At 48.9% G+C, this 27,659-nt stretch overlaps 5 protein-coding genes across 5 annotated transcripts; 2 read left to right on the top strand and 3 right to left on the bottom strand.

Annotated features, from left to right (window-relative positions):
- Nucleotides 1-3,580: 3,580 nt before the first annotated feature.
- On the bottom strand, nt 3,581-5,176 carry LOC117839245 (putative cyclin-dependent kinase F-2). The gene has a single exon (XM_034719536.2). It carries the CDS (start codon nt 4,829-4,831, stop codon nt 3,758-3,760), a length of 1,074 nt encoding a protein of 357 aa, XP_034575427.1. The 5' UTR covers nt 4,832-5,176; the 3' UTR covers nt 3,581-3,757.
- Nucleotides 5,177-9,390: 4,214 nt separating this feature from the next.
- Nucleotides 9,391-13,307, top strand: LOC117840180 (calcium-dependent protein kinase 8). Its single transcript, XM_034720639.2, has 8 exons — nt 9,391-10,242; nt 10,651-10,774; nt 10,968-11,111; nt 11,199-11,351; nt 11,628-11,743; nt 11,910-12,077; nt 12,161-12,391; nt 12,848-13,307. Exons 1-8 carry the CDS (start codon nt 9,733-9,735, stop codon nt 12,995-12,997), a joined length of 1,596 nt encoding a protein of 531 aa, XP_034576530.1. The 5' UTR covers nt 9,391-9,732; the 3' UTR covers nt 12,998-13,307.
- A 4,407-nt stretch (nt 13,308-17,714) lies between these two features.
- On the top strand, nt 17,715-22,449 carry LOC117838470 (probable galactinol--sucrose galactosyltransferase 2). Its single transcript, XM_034718512.2, has 11 exons — nt 17,715-17,985; nt 18,084-18,302; nt 18,731-18,987; nt 19,106-19,196; nt 19,418-19,466; nt 19,641-19,732; nt 19,918-20,028; nt 20,126-20,825; nt 20,910-20,977; nt 21,388-21,522; nt 21,615-22,449. Exons 2-11 carry the CDS (start codon nt 18,112-18,114, stop codon nt 22,219-22,221), a joined length of 2,301 nt encoding a protein of 766 aa, XP_034574403.1. The 5' UTR covers nt 17,715-17,985; nt 18,084-18,111; the 3' UTR covers nt 22,222-22,449.
- Nucleotides 22,413-23,246, bottom strand: LOC117838472 (dirigent protein 4). Its single transcript, XM_034718515.2, has one exon. The coding sequence runs from the start codon at nt 23,183-23,185 to the stop codon at nt 22,628-22,630; it is 558 nt and encodes a 185-aa protein (XP_034574406.1). The 5' UTR covers nt 23,186-23,246; the 3' UTR covers nt 22,413-22,627.
- A 571-nt stretch (nt 23,247-23,817) lies between these two features.
- LOC117838471 (uncharacterized) lies at nt 23,818-27,659 on the bottom strand. The gene is made up of 4 exons (XM_034718514.1): nt 27,447-27,659; nt 25,460-26,083; nt 24,967-25,142; nt 23,818-24,879 (listed from the first exon to the last, which is right to left on the bottom strand). Exons 1-4 carry the CDS (start codon nt 27,449-27,451, stop codon nt 24,281-24,283), a joined length of 1,404 nt encoding a protein of 467 aa, XP_034574405.1. The 5' UTR covers nt 27,452-27,659; the 3' UTR covers nt 23,818-24,280.

The raw sequence follows: 27,659 nt of genomic DNA, 5'->3' as shown, positions 1-27,659 counted from the left end.
GATCAGCTTGCCGGACGCCAAAATGTTTGCACGCATGGTTCCAAATTTTGTTCTCCTTTTCTGACACAAAATTGCTCTTATTTTCCCACATATAAACGTACAATTCTTTCAATACACTGCACATCACAGTAAGAAAGTAAAAACACTTCGTGCATGGCTGCCAGCCTGCCACTCAGGACACAGTACAAAAACAAGTCGACAGAGAGTTAGAGACGACACAGATGCATCATGCATGAACACGCGAACGCATGTAACACGTATCAACGATTACGGCAATTCGACGGCGAGTGCGTGTGCTTCCTTACCTCGCCGTCCCGTGAGAGAGCTCAGAAGGACACCTCCTCCGATTTCAGCAGCGGCAGCGCCCGCCTCCATCTTGCAGCACTTGCACGACGGGCTCACCACCGGCGGCGCGCCCCGCGCGCCACTCTCCTGCCTCACCTCCATGTTGCTGCACTTGGACGGCAGCGTGCTCGCCATCGGCAACCGCGCCGCCGCGCGCGACTGCGGCTGCGAGAAAACGGCTGGCTTCATTTTCTGGGCCTCGCCAGAAAGCTGGGCCCGAGCTGATCTAGCCGCAAATCGTCCCGCACCTCCGCCGGCTCGGATCCAGCCGCTCGTTCACGACCCGATTCCGAAGTTGTTGCTGAGCTCGACGGAGAGCAGGGAGGCTGTTGCGCAGCGGATTCTAGCCTGACCTGCTATACCCACGAGTCGGCTCCACCAGGTCCACGTCCATCGAAGCCAACAACAAGGTATCGGGTTTAACTTAACCTAAAAAATCTGATAGGTGAGGGCTGCCCCCACCTCTCTCTCTATATGCGTGTGTGTTGTGCTTCCCCACCATCAATTTTCGATATAGAACTAAACCTAACAATCTTCCCCATCACACATCGAGCCTAACTTTTCCATCACATACAACTCATGTGATCCCTCGAAGATGTTATCCCAGGCCCTGAGTCCAACTCTCCAATCACAACACAACCCGTGTGACCCTCCGGAGACGTTCACAGGCTCCCCCGTCACCATGTGACCTCGGAGATGTTCCAGGTTTCCCTAAAGCCGACGACAGGATCAATGATGATGACATGGGAGCGTGACGGCTGATAGGGTTGTTCTCTGTGGCGTGGCAACACGCGGCGCAAGCTCAAGAGGCAGGTTTGCATGGGACGGGTTTACGTCCTTCCAAATCAGCAACGGCGCAAATCGATTCGAGATGTACATACGGGTTTCTGAAGCATGAATCGAAAAACGTGAAGAAGCTTCAAAGGCTGGACAAGAAGGAAGTATAGATTGTGGTGTCTGTACTTGCAACTGGAGCAATCTGGTTGGACATGGCTGCAGGAGATTACGGTGTAAGGCGCTAGGCATAGTATGGTGGCGGTAACGGAAAAACAATGCTAATGTGGCAATTCCTATATGTGACTTGGATAGTGACAATGAGGTTACAATGCTAATGTGGCAATTCCTACATGTGACTTGAATAGCGACAATGAGGTTCTCATCAGTATCATGTGTGCAGTCAGTAGGAGCATGATGTTAGATTTAGCTAGCTATTATGGTTAGAGAGAAATCTAATTTTGCTTGGCAGCTATTGTGGTGATAGAAGAGAAGGGTTACGGAGTCACAAACTTGTGAATTGCGGGGATAGCAATGTTTCTTCGGGCAGTTTTTGATGAATTGGCAAAAGATGACAACTCAAGTTCGGAGTACATGGAGGTTTGCGCATGACGGTTTCAAGATGACGGAATATTCGTCAAGGTGGAGTTTGTTAAATATTGTGTCGAATATTTGTACAAGTCCAGTTACGACGGGACTTGAGTTGTATTTAGCAATATAGAATAGAGTTCATGTCATACTTTGTAACCTGAGCCTCCTCGTAAATATGAGAGGAGGCCTGCTGTTGTAACCATGACGACATAGTGACAAGCTCGCAGGGGAGGCAGACGATGCTGGGACCCCGGAGTGACCGGTGTTGCGGTACTGGGGAGGAGCGCCCATTGTCATGCTCCGGGATGTAGGCTTCGGCTGAACCTCGTCAAAAAAACAGTGTCTTTATTGTCATATGTGATCGTGCAAGTTCATCACGGTGGATCCAATCGACGCTTCCGTTGGTGGAGATTAGCGAGCGACTCATCACCACGGAAGGCTTAACAGATGCGATAGGCGAAGCAGATCGAAATCGATTGATGAGCTGCTCGATGGCCAGTGCAATAGTCTTTGCTTGACGGCAGACACCACCAGTCCACCACCAATGAATCTAGTAGTACTAGATGGCTAGATGCATAAGGGATCAGCATGTAGATGTTGCTTCAATTCGGCTCTGCTAAAAAAAAAATCTTAAATCGATTCAGTAATCTAGTAGTTACATGACCTGTTCAGAAGAATAGACAGTTATGTACATTCATACAGCAAACAAATTAAGAATGCTAAGTGCTCGACAGCTCATTCAGGCAAGCAATCAGACACACGAACACCTTCTGAGGAGGTGTTTGGATACACCCCACTAAAATTTAGCACCTGTCGTTTGAATGTTAATTAAGAATATTAAATATAGGCTAATCACAAAACTAATTGCACAGATGGAGTCTAATTCGCAAGACGAATCTATTAAGTCTAATTAGTCCATTATTTGACAATGTGGTGCTACAGTAACCATTTGCTAATGATGGATTAATTAGGTTTAATAGATTCGTCTTGCAAATTAGCACAAGGTTCTGCAATTAGTTTTATAATTAACTCATGTTTAGTCCTTCTAATTAGTATTCGAATATTTGATGTAACACTGCTAAAATTTAGCACTTAATATCCAAACGTCCCCTAGGATGTCAATGGAAAAGTCTTCAGGTAACAGGTTATCTTGCATTAATAAAATCCAGTCTTTCGGATTCGGAAAGTTCAGCGATTAGCAAATTTCTAGCACAATAGTCCAGTACAATTCCGCACAATATGATCTTGGCACCTAACAAAACCGGACACAAGTCACCTAGTAAAAGGAACAATTCAGATATCGAAGAACAAAGAAGTATTAGTAACTGATAGATTACAGTTTGGACTCACCAGAAAAGTGTTACATCCATCTTCTTTCTATATGTTTTATCAAAAGACAAAAGCAAATGCACTAAATTGAAGCAATCAGACACCACGATGCCTGCAAAAATGAATATCACTGTCAAAGTTTCAGCAGCTCTTTATGACTCATGAGGCAAGTCAACTTGATACTGAAATCTTCTGACGCACATGCGCACGTTTAAAAAAAATCCAACAAATTCATGCATCTATTTTCAAATCACTGTCAAAGTTTCAGAAGCTCTTCATGAGGCAAGTCATTTTGATATTGAAATCTTTTGAAAAACACACGCGCATCTAAAAGAATATCCAACAACTTCATGCATCTGTGATTTGCAGAATCTGTAGAACACAAATGCATATATCTTGTATAATTCAGTAAAGTTGTTGTTTTGACCCAGTATTGATCACTGTCCGTGTGCGCTAAGCTAATTTATGAAAAAATTGCCAGATTGAAGCGAGACCCCACAAGATTTTCAGCAAAATGTCGTTGTTCAAGTTCTAGCAGCAATTCATGAAAAGGAGTCGTTTAATATTTAATACTGACCTCTTCCGAAACACAAGCAACTGAAATTCAGCAACTTCGTGTGTTTGAACATCACAGAAGGGCCGGAAATATGTACAACATAATTTGAAGAACAAAGTAAATTTACACGTGCGTACAACGACCAAAAGAAATCTAAGTCAGTCACACAGCATGTATCCTCCGTCTCTTGGGCTGCAAGGGCATCGGCGATGGCAACTCTTCTTTCTTTGGCAGCTCCAGCACGTCGATCTTGTCGAACCATGGGTGTTTGAGCGCCGCGGCTGCCGTGAGCCTCTTCTCCGGGTTGCACGTGAGGAGGCCGCTGAGGACCTCGAATCCTTCCTTGGACACCTTTGATTCAGGGAACAGTTCACGCAGGTTGTTTTCCCGCTGCATGTCCAGCTCCGGCATCACCACGGTGGCGAACGCCGTGGATGAGAACCACGGCCATGTGCCGTCGTCAGGCGTGCCCAGCACGTCGAAGATGGCGCAGAGCTGTCCTTCACCGTAGAAGCCCTGGAACAGAGGACTCCCGTTGTTGATGAGCTCCGCCATGACGCAGCCGAGGGACCAGATGTCGACGCGCTCGTCGTAGTCGGGCTTCTCCATCAGCATCTCCGGCGCCATGTACCACAACGTGCCAGCCTGCGTGTACGGCGGCCGCTCGTCGGTGGACATGGCGAGACCAAAGTCGCAGAGCTTGACGATGCGGTGATCGTCGCCGACGAGGATGTTGGCCGGCTTGATGTCGCGGTGCACGATCTGGCCGTCGTGCATCTTCTTGGTGCCCCTGAGCAGCTGCCACATGGCGGCGCGCACAGTGGACTCGGGCAGCGGCGGGCTCCCGCGGCCGCGCTGGCGGAGGAGGTCCTGGAGGCTAGGGCCCACGTACTCCATGACGAGGCTGAGGTCGAAGGCATCCGGGCGGCGGACGACGCCGTGGAAGCCGACGACGAACGGGTTGGCGCCGCCGCTGCACGCATCCTCAAGGAAGCGCGCCTCGCGCAGCAGCGCGGCGTGCTCGCCCTGGGCCTCGCCGACGCGCTTGATGGCGACGACCCGGCCCGTGGCGCGGTGGCGAGCCTTGACGACCGCGCCGAAGGCCCCCTCGCCGAGGCGGCTGATGTCCTCGTACGGCTCCGCGCTGCCGACGGCGATGCGCCTCCTCTTGAGGCCAGCCATCCCAGCGGCGGCGTGGTTGCGGACGGCGACGGCGGGCTCTACGCAGGCGGCCATTGCGAGCGGAAGAAGGCGAGGCGGCGGATGGATTGCTCGTCCTAGGCGGGGGAGAGGCGACGTGAGCAGGTCGAGCGGGCGAGGCAAGTCGAGTATTTACGATAGGAGTGAGTCCGACTGGAGTTGACAGAAAAACATCGTCGCAACCGCCGGATGCGATCCGCGGATGTTCGAGCCTAATTAGGAAAGCTCTGGCTGATGCCGTGCTGGTAACGCATCCAGTCAATTTCGCCATGGCGCGTGGCCACGAAGAGTCAATCGGAGCATCGGAGTCGGAGGTACTAATATGTTCGTGCTCGCTGAGAACGAATCGTATACATGTTCCCTGCACAAGCTATTGTCAGAAACTACATATCTGAACCTGCTATTGCTCTGCCTTCGGTGTTCATTTCTTCAGAATGTCAGTTTCGTCAGTTAAGGGAGAAAAGCCCAAGCACTACGTACCGCTTCGCCGAGTCTGCCCGGAGCATCCTTCTCTCATCTGATGGTTATCTTCAATCTTAATTCTTATGGCTTTGTTAGCGTCTAGATGCACTTGCTATGTATTGCCAGACTTAAAACAGTGACTAGTTACTGGCAATGCAATCGTTGTGGCTAAGTTTATTTATGTGTAGACCTGATCTACTGCAATGGATTCATTGAAGAGGAAGAACTCTAGATCCTAGAAGTAGAGTACTTCTTGCCCTCGTCGTCATGGTCATCCTTGTTACCTTGTATCCTGCTCCTGCATATTCGAGAAAAAGTTACCTTGTATCCTGAATTTGATATCTTTCGTCAGTAAACACAGCTACTGCCACTCCTGATTTGTTCTTGCCCTTGAATTTTGCCTTGGGATTTCCCCCCTTTTCTGTTATTCCTCACAGCTATGTACGGCGCAATTTCAGCACAACTGATGACTTTGCATTCATCGGTCAATCGTTCCACAATATGGGTCGCACTGGTAAAGCTCTGCAATAGTAACAGAGCGTCGTGAGTTCTCAGTTCTGTAGGAATAGTAGTGATTCGTTTTTCAGGTCCAAAAGGGCTGTAAATAAGCTGGGACAAGGAAGAGACAGCACATGCAAAAATATATTGCTAATTTTAATGTTACCACTGGCACCTATCTCAATTACCTGCCAGTTGCTGAAGGATTGCAGTTGCAGAGAACTATTTTTGCTATCAAATTCTGTCAGTGGTGTACGATAAAAGCAAAAGGATTTGGTTTTAGTTTTCAGAAACTTGGTTCTGAAAGACCTCTGACTGAAACGTTGAATTCGAATTATAACTGCTGAAAACAATAACTGAACTTCAATTTGTAAAGATACATGAAAGATGATCTGGGTATTGCTATGAGTTCTTTCTTCATAATTTCGAATTTTGTAATACACGGATAACTTGATGATGAAGCCTGAATAATCACCAACAATATTACATGATAAATCACTAAACTTGACTAATATGTATGTGAAAATAACATATAATACAATGATATGAACATGACTTCTGATAAGGAGCCTAATAAGGACGTCATCTCTCTTGGTGCTTGTGGTCTGCAAAATGATGAGTCTCGACTCGTTTGCATTTCCTGAACACCTTAGCAATGTCTGAAACTATGAGCTGTAAGAATATTATGGGGCCGATCAGACAATGTGCTTCTGCATTAAACATTACTATAGTACTTGAAATTGATGTGATCCAACAGCAGATGCTGGCAAGAACTTGCTCCTGAAACTTCCTCCACTACAAACAAGCAGCCTGTCAATCCACAAGGGGAAAAAGTTATGTTTACCCCTGGACTGCTATCCGGCAGTTGCAGGTACCGCAGTCTGGATTGATTACCTAACGGATGAGCATTCAGTAACGCAGAGATGAGTGGTTCATCAATGGTTCGGAGATGAATTAATGTGACTAGTCCATCAACCCGTGCTCCCGCACGGGCTAATGTTTTAAAAGTTATTATATGTGAAAATTATTTAGAAAGTAAACTCCTAGATAATAATAATCAAAATTGTTTATCCACTACTCTCTTATTTTTTCAATACTTCAACATAATACTCATAATATAGATGTGCACTTATTTTTATCCAGTTGTGATTAATTTTTTAATTACAATTACTCTATAATTTTTTTTCATCCACATTCATATTTTTTTCATTTTGTATCGCACCTTCATAAATTATGTTTAGCATAAAAATCAATTTTTCCATCACTTCCTCACGTATAAATGGTCTGCATGATGACATTCATCATGTGCATATAACTTAACTTAATATTTCTTTATTAAAAATGAATATGGTAGTACATGTGCCGGCTGGGAGTACATGTACCTATTGCCGGGACGCACGACCGGCCGTTTGCATGCGGCATGGCCGGTGGCCGATGGAGGAGAAGACGACGCTTCGTGTTCGCAAAGCTGCGAGACGAGCATGCGGCATGGCGTCCTCTCCCGGTGGCCTGGCTCCGCTTCCACAAGCACCTGCAGGCTGCAGATCGAGGGAGCGAGCAGAGCACACGCGCATCACTCTCTCTCAGCCCGTCCGTCCAGGATCAATGTGCACACGCGGGGGGCACCGGGGAGGCGACGGCCAAACTCCCCACGTCCGCCGCCGCCGTGGACGCCGTGTCGTGCGGGGACGCGGTGAGCGCGGCGATCCCTTGCGGTCTCCGTGCGTACCTGTTGGTAGGGCTGCGGCCTGACGGACATGGAGCGCCCCGTTTTCATGGCAGGGATCGTGATGGAATGGAAACCCGAGATTGATCGATCGATTGATTTCGTGCACGGATGATAAAACACTAGCGTGAATCCTGGAAAATAGTGTGCTACTGATGTACGTGCGAAGTGCGAACCCTATCGTCCTTGAGATTGGATTGTTCGTCTTGCCTGAAGATCGTCAGTCAGTGCATCCATCTGGAAAGTAGAAAGCCAGCATCTGGAAAGGAAAAAAAGTGGGGGAATATCACTGGAAGACCGAAATCCGCAGGACCCAGCGGAAAGCGAAGTTGCTGCGAGTCCTGAAATCGTCTCGATCTAGACGTTTGAAAGAAAACTCTGAAAGTCTGAACCGAACCTGCATTTCCCCGCGCTAGACAGAGAGGTGATCTTTGATCAAACTGGACTGAACCTTCTGCTCGTTTGTTCAGTAGTCGGGGTTTTCAGAGCTCATTACTTACACCTCTTGAAAAAGACCGAACAGAAGTTTCTCCTCCTGCGTTTCCTGGCTGATGATACATACTGCTACCATCCAGGTTCAGGGTCCCTTGGGCAGCTGGGCTGGGCTCCAATCTTCCGGAACACATGGCAGAAATCATTTTGGATTGCTCGTGAGCAGAAGAATCTCCTCCTCGTCGATGGCATCTTTCTCCGCACGTATCCAGGAAACGAGAAAGCCAGTGATAATGCAGCAGCGTGCCCGTCGATGTGACGGCCGACCCGACACGCACGCTGCAGTGTCTCCCCTACAAGAGGAACAACTAGTAACTAGCCGTCAGAAAAAGGAAACGAAAATGTGTACTGTCAGGAAGAACAACTCCCTCCCGGGTCACGGAGGAACGTGGCAACCATTTATGTCCTGATGAAATGAATAATCTCTGGTACAAACGGCGGCGGTTTTCCGTGCAATCAGAAATGCAAAGCACATCGTTTCAAAAAAAGAAGAAGAAAAGAAATGCAAAACACACGCACAGGATCTGAAAACCTGAAGCTCTGACGAATTCTGGAGTCGACTTTTTTTTCCCCTTCTATGAACTTTGAACAGTAGGTGAGTGAGTTGAGCTCTGAGCAATTCAGGACCGCGCCACCTGTTTCCCTCGGGCGTTGATCGATCACTTGATCCTGTCAGACAGTCAGGCGAAGTCTGAACTGGACTGGGCAGAAGCTTCCCCTTCCCATGGGTGTTGAACGTTGATCTCGTCAAGCAATCTCGCTGATCAACGAAGGACTGGCGATTAGAATAATCGACGACCCCATCGCCACGGAAGACCAATCGCAGGAGCACGGAAGTTTTAGGGGGTCATGGATTTTCTCCTCTTTTTTTTCCCTCTTCTCCTGTGTCATAATTCATAAATGGTGGCTTTGGACTGGCTTAAGCAAACGTCGCTTTCTTGCTTACCGAACCCTCCTTCCCTTCCATCGCTTCCTGGCCGCTTGTCGACGTCTAATTCCACTCCCCCATAGTCTCCCTGCCGAGCTTTCAAACTTCAGAGTCGTCTTCACACCCTTTTCCAGCCCTTTTTTTTTCTGTTTTCTTTTGCAGGATTCCAAAAGATCTCCTGCAAATCAAGTGAGAAAACTTGAAAAATGTTTAAAACTAATCCATTCAGAATTTCACCCTAAAATCAAATTTTGGCTGAAAATGACTTTAGATGAGGGGGCATAATAGAGCTGACGGTCCCAATATAAACCGACAACTCTATGGCCATGAGAAAATATGTTCTTGGACAGTAGCTGACCAGTGCTTATTCCCCCTTGCTTTGCTGACTACGCATTTCCAGAAGCCAGCACCCGCCGCCAACTGCTCCATTCCTCACGGGGCTATCCATACTAATTCCGCTGAAACCTCCACCATCTCCACGAAATCCCCGAAAAAAGCTCGGATCTTTTGGCTAAAGCCAGCGGTCGTCTCCACAAAAACCACGAGAAAGATTGCAGCCGGAGCCTCCCTGCGAGTTTGCGCTGGCTTTAGTGCTGCCCGCTTCTAGAACGCGTCCAGAATTCGTGGACTCACCCAGTCACCCCCGCCCCGACCCAGCTCCCACGCCAAGTCCCGGGTACAAAGCCCACGGAATATCCCCGATTCCAATTCGAGTTCTTCCCTTTCAGTCAGTCGCCGGCTCGCCGCCGCCGCCGAATTGAACCCAGCTCGTCGCCGGGTTCTGGTTTCCCCAATTTTTTTTTCCCTTTCTGCTAGGAGGTCGCGGTGACCATGGGCAACTGCTGCGGCGCGCCGGCGACGCAGGGCGACAGCAACCGACGGAAGAAGCCGAAGGCGAACCCCTACAACGTCGCGTACAACCGCGGGGCGGCGCCAGCGCCGGCGCGCCCGGGGCTGGTGGTGCTGCGGGACCCGACGGGGCGGGACCTCGGCGCGCAGTACGACCTCGGCGGCGAGCTGGGCCGGGGCGAGTTCGGGATCACGTACCTGTGCACGGAGGTGGCCACGGGGGCGCGGTACGCGTGCAAGTCCATATCCAAGCGGAAGCTGCGGACGCCCGTGGACGTCGAGGACGTGCGCCGAGAGGTGGACATCATGCGCCACATGCCGTCGCACCCCAACATCGTCAGCCTCCGCGCCGCCTACGAGGACGAGGAAGCCGTGCACCTCGTCATGGAGCTCTGCGAGGGAGGGGAGCTCTTCGACAGGATCGTTGCACGGGGGCACTACACCGAGCGCGCCGCCGCCGCCGTCACGCGCACCATCGTGGAGGTCGTCCAGGTGAGCGACGACCCGCGCTCTTTTGATGAGAACGCTCGCTCTTTGATTCTTGCTCAAGTTGTTCTAGTAGGTTGCACTATCTTTTGTTTTGATGAATTGGTGGTGATTGGGCATGAGATATAACTGATGAATTCGGCCAATTTGGCGAAATTCAATGGTTTTAAACCTAGGGATAGTTCATGTTGGTTATAAATTTTTAATCATACTGTAATAAATTGGCTTTGAGGAGCTACTCCTTGTTAGTCAAATTTATTGTGCTTCGAATATGGTAGTATCCCAGTTCTTAATTGTTATACTCACAATGGGTTTAGGACACACATTGGCAATGCTGCATAATTTATTCTAACTTTATTTATTCCAGTATTCTATTGTCTGATGACACGAATCCTTGTTCCTTTTGCGGTGAAGATGTGCCACAGGCATGGCGTCATGCACCGGGACCTTAAACCAGAGAACTTCTTATATGCCAACAAGAAGGAGAGTTCCCCTCTGAAAGCAATTGATTTTGGGCTGTCCGTGTTCTTCAGGCCTGGTATGTTTTGCTGATAACTGATGAGCAATCACAAAATATGAAGTGTCTAGAAGTAATTTCTCATTGTAATGTGCTTCATTTCCCAGGAAATTAGACCTAACTTTGTTATTGCAATTTATTGGAACCACGCTACACATCTTTTACAGAAAAAGCTGAATAGTTGTTTATGACTTATATTGGCTTCTGTATGCAGGCGAGCGATTTACTGAAATCGTAGGCAGTCCATACTACATGGCCCCAGAGGTTTTAAAGCGAAACTATGGCCCTGAAGTTGATGTCTGGAGTGCTGGAGTGATACTTTACATACTTCTCTGTGGTGTGCCACCATTTTGGGCAGGTATTTTCACTCTCTTGTCTAGAATGGACACATTTTATGGTATAAGTTAGAACACCATCATAATCCAATACTTGTGATTCTGTGCAGAAACTGAACAGGGAGTAGCACAGGCAATTATACGATCTAAGGTAGATTTCAAAAGAGAACCATGGCCCAGAGTATCTGAGCCTGCTAAAGATCTAGTCATGAGAATGCTGGACCCAAATCCAAACACACGGTTTACTGCAGCACAAGTACTTGGTAAGCATCGCCATCACCTGTTCTAATTGAATCTTAATTGGTGATGTGTCTGCATTATGCATTAGCTGACATGAACCAAACGTGCCCTAAAGTTCTCATTCTGGGAGTCACACAGAAGGACTAGATGACTATGTTAGTTTGGTTGTCTATTCAAAAGAGTCAATCTATGTGTATTTTATCGAAATATGATTCTTGACATTGATCATGAGTTTATTAACTTCTATGTTCCAAATTATTTTGTCATTGTTTTTCTAACAATGTCAATTGAATGGGCAGAACATCCATGGTTACATGACTCTAAAAAGATGCCAGACGTTCCTCTTGGTGATGCTGTCCGAGCGAGGCTGCAGCAATTTTCTGCAATGAACAAGTTAAAGAAGAAAGCACTAAGGGTAGGGTTTACTACATGTTGGTAGCAAAAAATAATCAGCTTCCTTATTGAATAGATATTTCTGCATATATTTTTGTGTGCATAGCCATAGGTGTATTCTAAATACAAGATAGATAGGTGGAATCATCTAGGTAAAGTAAATTAATTTTGTTCTTAAACATCTGCAGGTAATTGCTGAGCATCTATCTGTGGAGGAAGCAGCTGACATAAAGCAAATGTTTGACAAAATGGATGTGAGCAAGAACGGCAAGCTAACATTCGAGGAATTCAAGGCTGGGCTTCGTAAACTTGGAAACCAAATGCCTGATTCAGACCTTCGGATACTGATGGATGCTGTGAGTTACTTATAAAAGATGCTCTAACCTAGTGCAAAAATATCATGGAAAAACTTGTTAACGTTACATTGAATGATCTGCAGGCTGATGTTGATAAAAATGGGACCCTGGACTACGCGGAATTTGTCACTGTGTCTGTTCATGTGAGGAAAATAGGCAATGATGAACACATTCAGAAAGCCTTCACATACTTCGACCGGAATAAGAGTGGGTACATAGAAATTGAAGAGCTCAGAGAGGCACTGGTTGATGAACTGGAGGGAACTGATGAAGACATTATCAATGGCATCATCCGAGATGTGGACACAGATAAGGTAACCAAAATCTAACTTTCCCAGACCATGAAACTAATTTTTTTCCATGAATAACCACGAAACTACTCTGTAGAACATCCTTGATGGTAAAATGCTTATGAGTGAAGTAGTATCTCAAATGTGAATGGGACGAAAGCATCATAGAAAATAGCTCCGAATATTTTAGCTTCTGGAATAGAATAGGCGTGCCTTGCATATGACTGCTTGGAGGTCAAAGTTCAGATGCTGCCTCTTGCAAGGCATGTGTTTATTTTTAACTAATGGATTGCTTGATACTTTGACCGCTATCTACATTTGGGACCGAGAAAGGATATGACAAGGGCACATGACGTAATTTGATTGGTAGTTTAAATTAATGTAAAGAAACCATACTTTGACGACTTCAAATCCCTCTAGGTAGAAGACCGATCTGGTCAGGTCATCCTAACAACAAGGTGTTATCTGTGATGTTCTCAGGACGGCAAAATAAGCTACGACGAGTTCGCGGCCATGATGAAGGCCGGCACTGACTGGAGGAAGGCGTCCCGGCAATACTCTCGGCAACGGTTCAGCAATCTCAGCCTGAAGCTCCAGAAGGACGGGTCGATCGGCGCTGAGACACGGTAGGGGGCACTGAATGGAGAAAGGGAAAACAGAGCGCTGGTGTCTTTGCCTTGAGCTGAGTGTGTGGGTACCGGATGTCTGTTTCATCCCTTTTACTCTCTGGTCACCAGGTTATTTCTCGATTGATTCCATGTTTGTTTTACACGGTGAAAATCTTCTTCACTTGAGCTGTGGATTCTTTGGTCTGTAAAGGCATGGTGTTTCTGTCCGTACGTACTGTGAGTGTACATGAAGAAGCATGTACTGGAACGAATGCTGGAGTGGCAGAAGTCTTACTTGTAACTTGTAAGTAAAATTTGTTTGTGTGTGGAAACTGCTGCTGGCTGCTGCTACTCAAGGCTTGCGTTGTTCTGGCCGGCTGGCCCCAACCAACTTGTGGGGATTATAAAAAAAAAACAACTTGTGGGGCCATACAAGAACTGGCTCGCAGTCGCAGGAGGCTTTTTTTTTTTCCTGATACGTTCGCAGCCTCGCAGGAGGGGAGGAGGGAGGCACCGGGCCGCGCAGAAACGGGCCGTCGGCCCGTCAAGCAAAGCCCGGGCACGACTGCGCGTCGCTTTCTCTCTCCATCGGTGCTTGTGGCCCAACGCCGTTTGGGCCGGCCGAGGAGCTTCCGCTTCCCGCGGCCCGTTGCGCTTCTCCTCCGCGCGCGGCTCCCGTTCTCGCTCGCGTCATTTTTGGCACACGAGTGCCCATGTCAAGCTCCGTTGAAAACCACTAGAGAACCAGACACGTTGAAAAAGCCTCCAAATGGCCAAGGCACACGACTACACGAGTACTCGTGTGCTGGGAAACCACTAGATGCTGCTTCCAACTTTATTACAAGTCCACAATGCTTATTATTAGTAAATACCGTGGCTTTCAACGTTCTCGAGAAATCCGCACGAGGATCACTGGAAGTCCCTCCAAGAAAGGCTTTTGATTCATCGTCTAACGTGGTAGTGGCTAGAGAGTTGGATACAAGCAACGAAACAAAAAAAAAAATCAGGCTCGAGATGCTTAGACTTGAAGATTGTTTCTGATCTGGCACATGCTTTAGCCTGATACCGATGGGAAGCTGCCAGATGTGTGGGGCTCGGGTCCAGAGTCCAGACGCTTCGATCGGCGCCATGCATCCAACTTGTCGGGGTGCAGGCGCGCAGCACTAGCACCCTTAGGTGGTGGAGATGTGAGCATTAGTTGCAGTTGGTAAATCTCATATCTCTCGAAAATTTAATTAGAACTAATTATTTGAGACTAAAGGTCCTCTCTTTCGTCGCGGTCGGTATTAACAACCGGATCAAAAGGTTCCAAAAAATAAAAAAAACGGCCCCGTCCCTACTCGCACCGCCCCCCCCCCCCCCCCTCCTCCTTAACCACCGTACCACCTCCTTGAGCTCCAACTCCACCACAGAGACAATCAAAACAATTTATACTTCACAGATTGAAGTAAGAAACATATATGCTCATCTCACATGACCATCACACAAGTAAGAACACATAACCAATCAATTCGCACAAGATCTGATTCACAATACATGAGTTCGATTTGATTCACGACACGAAGGATTCACCAGCACAATCACAAATGAATCATTCACAAACAAATCACAAACTACAGAATCACTCACAAACGAAACATTCACCGGCTTCTCGTATCCAAAAGCTTCCCCATTCGCCATCTCACCCGCACGCGCGCCGGCGGGCCACGCGCCGATGGCAGCCAGCTCCCTGGGGCCCAGCTGAGGAGGGCCCGCACGCCGACGGCTAGGGGCGGCTGGGGAGGCCCCGCGCGCCGGCGGCTAGGCTGGGGAGGGCCGCATGCCGACAGCCTAGTCGGGGAGGAGAAAGGCGGTGAGGGAGGAGAGGAAGCGGTGGAGGGAGGGAGGGAGAGGCCTGTGGTGGGTTGAGAAAGAGGATAAGGTAGTGGGGAGAGATAAGGCTGCCGGTGGCGGTGATAAATTAGGTTGACTGGGACCAAAGAGCCCCATCGGAGCTAGTTTTTGGACCCAGGACTAAAGCTTATTTAGTCCCGGATCCAAAAATAACCGAGACTTTTATAGCTGGATGGAAGGTCGTTTCTTTACCGATGTTTGTTTTCAAACTTCAGAAGAGGATCGGAACAAACCATAATCCTCACAAAACGCGGGCACATCCAAGACACGAATGCCTAGCTAGCTGTTTGGTCTCTAAAATCCCTTAGTCCAATTTGTTTCTTAGATCGGTCTTAACAGGATTTTATGAGCATTAAATCGCTAATAGGAGTAACGAATGCATGTAAGAGGAAGAAAATAGACGATTGATCTCGCTTGTTTTATTTTGTTGCGAAGTTGAGATCAATAGTGCAACATTTTCTTCTTCTTCTTCTTCTTTTTCCAAGCAGATGTGTGGGATACATTGCCTTAAACAATAGCTAACCTTGTCTATGCAATGAAACACGAAGCCGGCTCTCTCGTCTCCCCAAGGTCGCCAAACGCGACAGGCCCAAATGTACTGTCGCACGTTCAACGGTAGCGACGCGTCGCGCATGGTTCTCGTTCCCATCCCAGACTTGTCTTGCATCGGCAGCCAGGTACCAATCGGGAGCCATTATTCGAGAGAGAGAAAAAACCGCGATGTATACGTACACACCTGTTCATTTCGCAGCCAGAGGGGAGAATTGGCGGTTGCCAAAGCAAAACGTGCGCCGGGGCGATACGAGTGGCCAGTGCCTCATGCGAGCTCAATGATGGAAGTGAAGCGACGATAGAGGCCGGCCGGCGGCAAATGATTAGACTCCGCCGGTTGAAAAGAAACGTCCAGCCAATTGGTCCTGCAATCATATACCCCGGTAACGTCCCACTGACGTGTCTCCGCCCCCGTCTAGTTTGTACGCGCGCGGCGCGCGCGGCGCCCAATATCTTTCGCTATCTTTTACTATTGTCAACACGATACAAAGATCCTGTTTGAATCCACTCCAGCTAACTTTAGCTGGAGTTGTTTGAATCCTCCAGCTAATTGGATCGTCAAATCCACTAATTTTAGCTGGAGTTGTTGAACCCGATACGGACACGAGAAAATAAGAGGGCAATTTCGTCTTTAAACATGTTTTTAGCTAGATTTAGCTGGGTTGCAACAACTAAAGAGATTGTGTACATTTTGGTCTTAGTTAAAGTTTAGCTTAATTTCAGCTATTCTGTTTGGATCCGTAGCCGTTAAACTTTAGCTACTAAAGTTTTACTGAAAATACAAAATAATTGATCCGCTTGCATATGAATCTAAAATAATACGTCAGTGATTCAACCGCAGAAGGAGTACTGCGAGCGAGCCTCATCCAAACAGTAAGCGAGCGAGCCTCATCCAAACATCATAGGCTAGGCCCTCTTTGGAATTACGTGCCATCCGGAATGCACCTGTTGCAAATGTTCGTGAAAATGTCTTGCATCACAGAGCTGTACATGTGGTACACTCTGCGTGCTTCTTCTCTATCTTTTCCCATGGAAAGTTATCACTGAAATCCTATATAAAAAAAAAGAGCTATCACTGACATACTCTGCTTCAAACAGGATAAGCAGGCACATTCCGATCACTATATAAGTACGTTGAACCACCCTTAGCATCATAACCTACTTAACCACCACAACGTGTCCTGTGTCCAATGCATGGAGGCATGGAATGTGATTCCCGATTAAAGGATTGGTTTGCGTTCAAAGTTGGCCCAAACTGAGATTAACAACGAGCGAGACCCCCCTGTCGTGTCAGGCAATGCATGATCGATGCTCAATCAGAGCCTCCTCACAGGAGCAGAGGCCAGAACCGAGTCAAACGGAGACTGATAGGAAAAGGCATGCATCATCATAGATTCCAATCATGGCCGAGACGAGTGTTGCTCAGAATGAATGAATGAATGAATGGGGGTATGTAGAAAGGTTTGACTTGTTGATTGCACGGGAAAAGATATGCTCAAGCTGAGCCAGAGGAAGCTTGCTGGATAAGTGGAAAGATGCATGGTTGCTGGTTTCTGATAAATGAATCTGTGCTCAAGCTGAGCCAGAGGAGCCTTGAAGAAGATGTGGCAAAAGCTGTAGCTAGTTTTGCAAACTTGTCTTTCACAATCTGTGCTGTTTCTTGTCCAATAGTTCTTGGGAAGAAAAGGATCTCCATACAACGTGACAAAAGGAAAAGATCGAGCCAAGACACGCTCCAAATCTCCGGCAAAACGATTGGGTCGCTGTGGCTAACGTTAGAGTGTATGGATGAGATGACGAAAGGATCCAGGCTATGTTCGGCTGGACTTATAAGTCGGTTGAAAAGTTGAAACGGCTGATTTGTCATGAGAGAAAAACACTGTTCAATGGCTGATAAGCTGAAGCGAACAGAGCACCAATTCTTTACAGCTAACTTCTCTTGCACCGTCATTTTTCGCTGAGTACCAAAACTTCTTCAGATACCTATTCTGGGTTTAATTTTCCAGACAAACAAACAAAATGTAGCAAAACATTGCCTGAAAAATACTGCAAAGCAGAGACCAAAATCCACGAGCGCGTTGACGAGACATCAAAAAGATTACACCAAAATTTTGGGACAGATCATAGCTGGAAGGCTGGAACATTCACTCTGGATCCTTCACGAGAGAGACGCCCAAAAAGAAGACAACAAAATCTCCTCGCTGGGGCCCACATGCCAGCCACCCTTACCTGCCCCCAACAAAATACACTAGTGCAGAGCCAGTATATTCTCCAACCATCTCCTGAAATCCCCATCCTTCATCACCAAATCCCATGGCTGGCTGGAGCACGCGAGAGAGAGGAGAAGATATTTTCCGTCCAGAAGCATGAAGTGCTCCGGCCTCCGGCAATGGCGGCTGGCTTTTACACAAGCAGGGGTAGAATCGTCTCCGTTTTTACCATTTCCGGCACGCCACGTGTCAGCTCGGCGTGGCGCCCGGCGCCATTGCCAGTTCGCCACGGCTATATAAGCTCCGGCCCGGCGCCCTCCTCCTTCCTTGCGAGGGCAGCTAATTACGAGTAGCCGTAAGTAACCAGGACTGGTAGCTTGTGTCACCGCGCTAATTAGAGTGATTAGCGTGTAAAAACAGGAGATAATAGTATTATTAGTGGTATAATTCCAGTGGGAGTTCTCTGATCGGCGGCAGAGAGATGACGGTGACGCCGAAGATCACGGTGGGGGATGGGCGGCTGGTGGCGCACGGGCGGACGATCTTGACCGGCGTGCCGGAGAACATCGTGCTGACGCACGCCTCCGGGGCGGGGCTCGTCGACGGCGCCTTCGTCGGCGCCACCGCCGGCGAGGCCAAGAGCATGCACGTCTTCACCTTCGGCACCCTCAGGTGAGCAGAGCACCATCACCAGTCAGTCATGCACCAGATCCTCTGAACTACTCCTATCTGGTTGTTTGGGATTTGGGAAGGGTGTCAGATCAGATCATTCAGTGGAGAAGAATGTGTGGAGCAGAGATTTCAGACGTCATGTCTAAAAGTTCATAAAACTAGGACTTGTGTCATGTTTTAGAGAGGACTGTACTTGATGATTGGAACTCACCAGAACTCCCACTTGTCCGGAAGGTTCAGGACACTTGGCGAAGCTCCATGTCCTCTTTCCATTATTTCCTCAGCTTCTTGGCCATTTTTTTCCTTGCTTTTCTTCATCTTCATCGCCAATTCTCCATGCAGAGCACTGCAACTGTTATTTTGTTTCTTTTTTTTTTTTTTACCGCGCGAGAGGATGTTAGTAAGTGGTGAACCACGCGTGCATGCAGGGAGCTGCGATTCATGTGCTGCTTCCGGTTCAAGCTGTGGTGGATGACGCAGCGCATGGGCACCTCCGGCCGCGACGTCCCGCTGGAGACGCAGTTCATGCTCCTGGAGAGCCGCCCGGGCACCGGCGGCGGCGGCGGCGACGACGAGGAAAGCGGCGAGACGGTGTACCTGGTGATGCTGCCGCTGCTGGAGGGCCAGTTCCGCGCCGCGCTGCAGGGCAACGAGCGCGACGAGCTCGAGATCACCCTCGAGAGCGGTAAGCGCCCGGCCAAAGCCGTCGTCTTCGTTTCTTTCTGCCGTGTTTCACGTGACCGCGTCCAGACTTTTGCTGATCGGTGGTGCTCGCTCGCCGACGCCGGCGATATTTCTCATAGGCGACAAGGCGGTGCAGACGGCGCAGGGGACGTACATGGTGTACGTGCACGCCGGGACCAACCCCTTCGACACCATCACTCAGGCTGTCAAGTGCGTTTTCTTCTTTCCTCCATCTCCATACTTTCTCACTCTTATCATGTTTAGTTGTCTACTGAAGTGTCATTACCTCACCCTAATCATCTTTCAACAATTCACTTGCATTTTTTTAAAATAAACTTTTCACTTGCATTTCCCAATAACTACGGCAGTAAGACCTAGTAGTAGTATACAAATAGAGTTCAAAAAACTAATCGTGTGTTTAAGTTTTACAGGGTGGTGGAGAGGCACCTGCAGACGTTCCACCACAGGGAAAAGAAAAAGGTTGGTTGGGTTCCATCTCTTTTCTTCAGATTTTTGTCTTGGGTGACTCATGTGACTCGCTAGGACTAGGATAGTGGCTGCCTTTTGTTTTCCGTTGCGTGGCGAGCCGGGCGGTGTCGCTTTGCGGTTGCGGGGGACTCGACTAACTGTTGGTTTGGCTCGGTGGTGGTGCAGCTGCCATCGTTCGTGGACTGGTTCGGCTGGTGCACTTGGGACGCCTTCTACACCGACGTCACAGCCGAGGGCGTCAAGCAGGGACTCCAGAGGTAAACCATTTTATTTTCTAACAGTGCCAATGATTGTTACTACTACTACTATTACTATTGACAAAAGACACCTTAGAGCATTTTATACCTGATTTGTATCGAGGAAAACATGAACTAGTATTGAATATTCAGTTCCAGACTAGTGTTAACAGTTTGACGTTCTGAAACTTTGGCGATGGCTGCAGCTTGGCGGAAGGCGGCACGCCACCGCGGTTCCTGATCATCGACGACGGGTGGCAGCAGATCGGCAGCGAGAACAAGGAGGAGTCCAACGCCGTCGTCCAGGAAGGCGCGCAGTACGTGCCATTACCATTCATTTTTGATCGAACCAACTCTACTCTGACAATCGAACAAGTGAATGAAGCTCAAGTTGGTATTGCGATAATGCTGCAGGTTCGCCAGCAGGCTGACGGGGATCAAGGAGAACGCCAAGTTCCAGAAGAATAAGAACGACGGCACCAAGAACACCCCCGAGGAGCAGAGCCAGACCCCTGGGCTGAAGCTGCTGGTGGAGGAGGCGAAGCGCGAGCATGGCGTCAAGTACGTGTACGTGTGGCACGCCATGGCGGGTTACTGGGGCGGCGTGAAGCCGGCGGCGGAGGGGATGGAGCACTACGAGAGCGCGCTGGCGTACCCCGTCCAGTCGCCGGGGGTCATGGGCAACCAGCCGGACATCGTCATGGACTCGCTCTCTGTTCTGGGCCTGGGGCTCGTGCACCCGCGCAAGGTGCTCAGCTTCTACGACGAGCTCCACGCGTACCTGGCCTCCTGCGGCGTGGACGGCGTCAAGGTGGACGTGCAGAACATCATCGAGACCCTGGGCGCCGGCCATGGCGGCCGGGTGTCGCTGACGCGGGCGTATCACCGCGCCCTCGAGGCCTCGGTGGCGCGCAACTTCCCCGACAACGGGTGCATCTCCTGCATGTGCCACAACACCGACATGCTCTACAGCGCGCGCCAGACCGCCGTCGTGCGCGCCTCCGACGACTTCTACCCGCGCGACCCGGCGTCGCACACCGTCCACGTCTCCTCCGTCGCCTACAACACCCTCTTCCTCGGCGAGTTCATGCAGCCCGACTGGGACATGTTCCATGTACGTACAGCTTCTTTTCCAAATGGGAATGGTTTTGTTGTTCAATTTGATGGCTGACGGGTCCAAATGCATGTGATCCTGCAGAGCCTGCACCCGGCGGCGGAGTACCACGGCGCGGCGCGGGCGATCGGCGGCTGCCCGATCTACGTCAGGTGAGCCACGGCTCTCGATCTCGAATTCGCGGTCGTTGTCACGGCGTCCATTGCAGTCGCGGCCAGCCGGCAAAGTGATCCCTGGAGAGAGGGAAACCTGAATGATTGGGTTGCCCTTGGTCCATGGCATGTCAGCGCCGGCGCGGGCGGGGCTTGTCGTGCTGATCCGCTCGCCACCGCCATGATTGGCCGTCGCCGTCGGCACATCGTCGGCGGCGTTCCCTGGCACAGAAGCTGCCATAGCAATCTGCACGGCTTGCACGCACCGCGTCGTGCCTGTCGAGAGCGACGCGGTGGTTGTGACCGCCATTGTCGCCGTCCGACTGACGGCGTGCGAGTTCGTCTGGTCTCGAACTAAAGTGGCTTGCGATTCCTGACGCTGTGCTCTCGCGTGTCTGTCTCACCTGCAGCGACAAGCCGGGCAACCACAACTTCGAGCTGCTCAAGAAGCTCGTGCTCCCCGACGGCTCCGTGCTCCGCGCCCAGCTCCCCGGCCGCCCCACCCGCGACTGCCTCTTCGCCGACCCGGCGCGCGACGGCACCAGGTGAGCCGACCACATATCCATTCCCTTTACCTTCCCAGAATCAGAATCAGCAGAGGAATCACCTGATCTGACGTGACTCGCCGTTTCGGCAGCCTGCTCAAGATCTGGAACGTGAACAAGTGCACGGGTGTGGTGGGCGTGTTCAACTGCCAGGGCGCCGGCTGGTGCCGCGTCACCAAGAAGACCCGGGTCCACGACGCCGCGCCGGGTACGCTCACGGGGACCGTCCGCGCCGACGACGTGGACGCGATCGCCGACCTCGCCGGCACGGGCTGGGGCGGCGAGGCCGTCGTGTACGCCTACCGGTCGGGGGAGCTCATCAGGCTGCCCAAGGGCGCCACGCTGCCGGTGACTCTCAAGGTCCTCGAGTTCGAGCTGTTCCACGTCTCCCCCGTCAGGGCGGTGGCGGCGACGGGCGTCTCGTTCGCGCCCATCGGGCTACTCGACATGTTCAACTCCGGCGGGGCGGTGGAGGAGTGCGAAGCCCCCGCCGCGGACGAAGCCACGGCCGCCGCCGTGCGGCTCAGGGTCCGCGGCTGCGGCCGGTTCGGCGCCTACTGCTCGCGGAGGCCGGCGCGGTGCACGCTGGACGCGGCGGAGGTGGAGTTCACCTACGACGATGACACGGGGCTCGTCACGCTCGACATCCCCGTGGCGGAGCAGGAGCTTTACAGATGGACTCTGGAGATCCTGGTCTAGGAGGCTATTCTTCCCTTCCCTGTCGATGAACCGTTACTACACGTGTGGTTGGTGTGTGCTTGCATTGTGTGCGACATGGAGAGGCGTGTCGTGTGCATGAAATGGAGGCATCCGCCATTGATGCGCCCTCTCCCTAAAGAATAAGCTAGAGCCCTCTGTAGTGTTGCGTATGCAATAAACGAGCACTCATGTATGCAATGCGACGAACATGACTCGAGTTCCATGATACATTTTACACGATCGAGCAAACTGAAAACAGAACCAGATCGAACAATACAAAGGTATCTAGCATTATTCTACCACAACGAAAACATCAAACAGTGTTTTTCTCTCATAACAAATCAGCCGTTCAGCTTTTCAGCCGGCTTATAAGCTGAAGCGAACAGACCCCGAATCTACGAGCAACTCAATGGTGATGAAGGGTGACGTTGTACTCTATGATGGCGTCGCCATTGTTGTTGTCCAAGACGTGGGTCCGGAGCAAGGCGTATCCCCGGGCCATCCGGAACTTGCCGCGACCGCCGACGATGGCGAGCTCCCTCCCGACGGGGTGCGTCACGACCGTGTTCCGTGAGTAGATGACGAAGGCGCTGCCGTTGAAGGGCCCGTCGGTGAGCTCGAAGTCCATGCCGAGGACGAGCGACAGCTTTCCCCTCCCGGACGAGATGTACAGGCCCTGCGCGTTCCCGACCACCTTGGACCCCGGCTCGGGGCCCTCGGTGAGCAGGTCGTCGGTGGCGTAGAGGGAGCTGAAGGGCACCGGGTCCTCGGGCTTGGGCGTGCGGCCTTCGCCGCGGGCGACGAGGACGGCGGACGGGTCCTTCCCGCTCAGGGTGTCGTGGAGGAAGAAACGCAGGCGGGTGGTCTTCTCCGCGCCGAGCAGCTCGGGGGTGTCGGCGGCGGATTGGAGGGAGACGGCGGCGGCAAGCAGGATGGCGAGGAGGAGCAGGGATGGGGACCTCATGGTGAATTTCTTTTGGATCTTGGGGTTTGGAATTTGCAGTTGAATTTGGTACAGTGATCCCTTGCATTTTTATAGCCCAAGATTGCATATATTTCTGCTATTTATGGAAAAGATGTGGCCATAGTTACACTCCCAATATACAGTGGAAGTATATTCACGTCCAGCCAATCATTTGTCAGTTTCTGTAGATGAATGAAAAAATTCGAATTTTTTTCTATGTGAAAAGATATAAAGATTTTAATATGGCTGGACTGTAGTATATCAAGAGAGAAATTCTTGGCAAGAGAACCAATTGACTATAATTAGCTCTAATTTTTTTTTGGAGCCACATATGATGCTACGGTAATGGCTTGCCAACCATAGACTATTCCGTATAAAATCTTACTAAGAAAGAATGCCAGGTGATGTAAAAGCCAGAATCAAAGGATATTTCCCTCATCTCATTGCAAGCCTCATCCACAGGCCATTTTCCTGTTTCCTACACTCCTCCCTTGCGTCCATCATTCATCTGCTAGACTGCTGAAAGTCAGATGAGGTCAGAGACAGTATGATTTACAGGAATTATTATAGGAGTGTTGCAGAAAAATAATTCAGTCTTGAATAGTTCCATCTTCAATGTGCTGGACAAATGCTTTGTCAAAAAAGTATAAATCTTCTAAGATTGATAAACTGAATCTGGTACAATATTTCTGCTAAAGATTACCATTGCCTTGGCCTCATGGTTCAGGCAATCCAATACAAGTTTACATATTGTGTATAGAAACACAATGAGAATGTAGGTGGCAAGTGCCAACTATCTATCTACAAAAAAAAAGTAATTGCGATATCCTCTCTTCAAATAAGGTCTACACGTACAAACGACTGACTACATTGAGAGTGAATGAGGTTATCCAATCAATCACTTGTATAAAAAAAACATGTGCTCTTGTATGACATCAGCCTGAAGAAACATGAAAAGCGAATTTCCTAGCCATCAACCAAAGTACTTCAATCAAAACTTCCAGGTTGGCAGTGTTGTAAATGTTAATAATCAAACCTAGAAACTGGCACCAACTGAATCAAGAAACCACATCAGTATTCCTCGTCAGAAACCTTTCATATGAGCTCCTGTTCTTTGATGCTGGCCAATCTAGCGTTATCTCGGTCACGCTTGAACACAGTGTACAATGGGGTGTAAAACATGAGACACAGAGCAAAAGGGACAATCATCATAGCCAATAGACCTCTGGAGAGTGCATAAGCTCCATCCACTGATCCATGCGCTAGATCAATAGTCTTTGCATTGTAGCCATAAATCCTTTCAGTGACGATGCCAACGGCAGGTGCAGCCAGTGAGCCAAATGAGCCTTCAAATGCACGATCAAAGGCATAGATCATCGTGCGGTGCTTGGGAGGGACTACCTCTGCGAACATGGGGTTGTTTGCACAAGTAGCGCACCAGCTTATGGTGATGCCCATTAAGAAGAGTGTGACAGCATAGGCCAACCAGTAATCAACAGACTGGGGAATGACTGTAAGGAGGATCCATGAAAAGGGGATGCCCATGAAGGCGCTAAACTGCGCACACATGATTCGAGCAGAATCTGGATAGTATCTTGATAGGCGGTCTGCTATCACACCACCTAGAAATGATCCACTGGCACACCCAATAGCAAAAAAGCTGTTCAGCGCTGCTGAGCTGCTGTTGTTGAAACCTAGGAGGGTTGAAGAATGTAAATGTTCAATTACAGCAAGGGACACTTATCAGTTCAAGCATTGAAAAAAGTCCATTGCTTTCTTACCAATGAGTTCAAACCACATGGTGAAGAAAACTACAGCAGCCCATGGCAAAGAGCCAACAATGCCTTGCAATACAATGATTTGAAATGTCCGCACTTTCATTACTGATCTCGCCGCCATCCATGAATCCTTCCAGATAGAATGCGGAGGAAGGATACCATTGCTAACCAAATGTGACCTGCCATTTGCATAAGATAATATTGTTATGCTAATACGCAAATGCACAATTCCAGTGGTGAACAGGGTTTTGCTTGAATAAATCCAGTGGTGTACAGGGTTAAATGGTACGCTGATATTTACAGTCATCCAGCACATCAGCTAGGAAGAATAAAGCATGTTTCGGTAATCTTCCACTCAGATGAAAATTGTCCAGTAGACAAGCAGCAATGCAGTAATGCTACTTATGCCTTCCTAATACAACTTGGTGTCGTTTATCTTTTAAAATATGAATAGGCAACTAAAGAGTATTTTCTAAAAATCAGAAGAAAACCATACCTCTCATTGTCCTCATCACCACCATAATGGCTTGGAGAAGTTTTTCTAGGATCAACAGCGTAAAGGTATACAAGAAGTCCAATTACAAAGCTCACAAATGCAACCAATATAAATGCAAGCCGCCATCCTGGCAAACCATAATAATCCCCTCCAGCCACGATTGTCGCCAAAACACTACCTCCTATACCACCTACCGAACCAATAAGCGCTAGCAAACCAAATCCTGCTCCACGTGTGCCATCTTTGTAACTATCAGCAATGAAGGATTGAAGTGCTGGTATTACAATTGCAAGTCCAAAACCATTTACAGCTCTCCAGAATGCAACCTGCCCAAAATACTGGCTTACACCAACAGCTCCCGTTGATAAAGCCCAGAAAGCAGTCCCTAGGGCAAGAACTGCAGGGCGGTCATAGTGAAGAGCAAGGACACCTGCCAAGGGAGATGCTATGGACTTCAGAAAGTTCATCATAAATGTAAGGTACCCCAGATCAGTAGGACCAGCATCAAAAGCAGCACTGACTTCCTTGTAAACAGCTGGGAGGAGATTCTCATCAGCTCGTTCCAATATAGAAGCTAGGTTGATGAGGATAAGCGAAATGGAGAAACCAAACATCTTCTTTGACCTGAAATAAGAAGAAGTTCTTAGGGCGTGGTTACAAAGAAACATGATGCTAGTGAATATCAACAGTGCGGCACAAAGCTTTTCAGTTGAAACTGTAAAAGCAACAGAAGATTTCTAATGATATACTCCTTCCGTTTCAAATTGTACGCCGTTTTGGCTTTTCTAAGTTCATAGATATTATTATGCATCTAGACATACACTATATCCAGATGCATAGCAAAAACTATGCACCTAGAAAAGCCAAAACGACCTACAATTTGGGACAGAGGTAGTATTAGTTAGATTCTAATTTAGAACCTATGAAAAACTGAAACTTAGGTACTCTCTCAAGTCACAACAAAGGCAATGATTTGGGCAGAAAATCCATTTTAGTTTGACCTGCAATACCTTCATATGAATTTCGGTTTGTAATTTACTATGTTTTACTGTAGAAATCAAAGGTGGTCAAAGTTATTTCTTGGGGGGATGTAACCATGCCCAAGTCGCCACTTTTGTTACTAGAGGGAGTAGTTAACAAGCCAAACGCAATGATCATTAACCTAGTGGCCAGTGCCAAAATATTCTAACATTCACAAAGAAATGACAATAGCCAGCCTTGTTGTGATATGAGATTCACCTTCTAACATTCAAAAGGAACGCATGCCAATGGAATGATCAGAACTTTCCTACTCCATGCATCAACTCGATACTTGGAAAATGCTTCTAGTAAACAGATGGGGGCCTCGCAGGTGCTCCAGCATCGACATGATTTTCATTTGGCAGGGACTGTTTGAACACTTACTTATCCATGGGCAATGGAATGCTAATTTGCAACAGCCTTCTAAATCAATGCGACTTCAGAATCCACAACCTGAACATCACAATGGCGTTCCAGCAACTACATTGGCACCCTTGCAACCTCAAGACCATTGTATAACCCTCACTGCCCCTTTCCAACTAATTCTTTATTAAAATGAGAGATCTTTTTTCCAAATTCGATTCGATGACAGTCATCAGTTTTTTGCTTTAGCAAGCTAAGGAATCCTCCGATCCACTCGAAGCTACAGAGTGGCAGAGCAATCCAACTCCATATCACCAAGAGCCAACTCTTGCGATTAGATAACGCCTAAGCATACCAAAAAAAAAAAATCTCTTCTTTGACTTAAATCAAAAGGCGGATTAACACCACGAATTCAACGCCCGCTACAAACACCAGATTCGGATCCCCAAGCACACGACAGTCTTAAGACAGCTACACGAGCAACAAAGCAAAGCGATCCGTTCAGCAAGAACAGGGTCGGGGACCCACGAGACAAACGAATCGCCCAGGAAGCCTGGAGAAACAATCCCTCTCTTTGTAGGAGAAGAAAGAATCGGCAGCTCACCTCATGCTGGAGCTTGAAAAGTGCCTGCGTCGAGGTGCAGAAGCAGTGGATCCCCAATAACCGCTGCGTTGCGGTTACGGACTCGCCGTCAGCGTTGTCCGGATCTTGGGAGCTTGTTTCTTCTTCCCCGGGCCCCGGATGTGTCGCTGGTCCAGTGGCGCGGTTGGGGGCTGGAGGAAGCAACGACCAACGGCGAGGGGCAGGACCGGAAAG

The sequence above is a fragment of the Setaria viridis genome, chromosome 9 (assembly GCF_005286985.2).
Source record: "Setaria viridis chromosome 9, Setaria_viridis_v4.0, whole genome shotgun sequence".
Taxonomy (NCBI): Eukaryota; Viridiplantae; Streptophyta; class Magnoliopsida; order Poales; family Poaceae; genus Setaria; species Setaria viridis.
The sequence above is the reverse complement of the archived record's forward strand: the minus strand, read 5'-3'. Positions and strand labels throughout refer to the sequence as shown.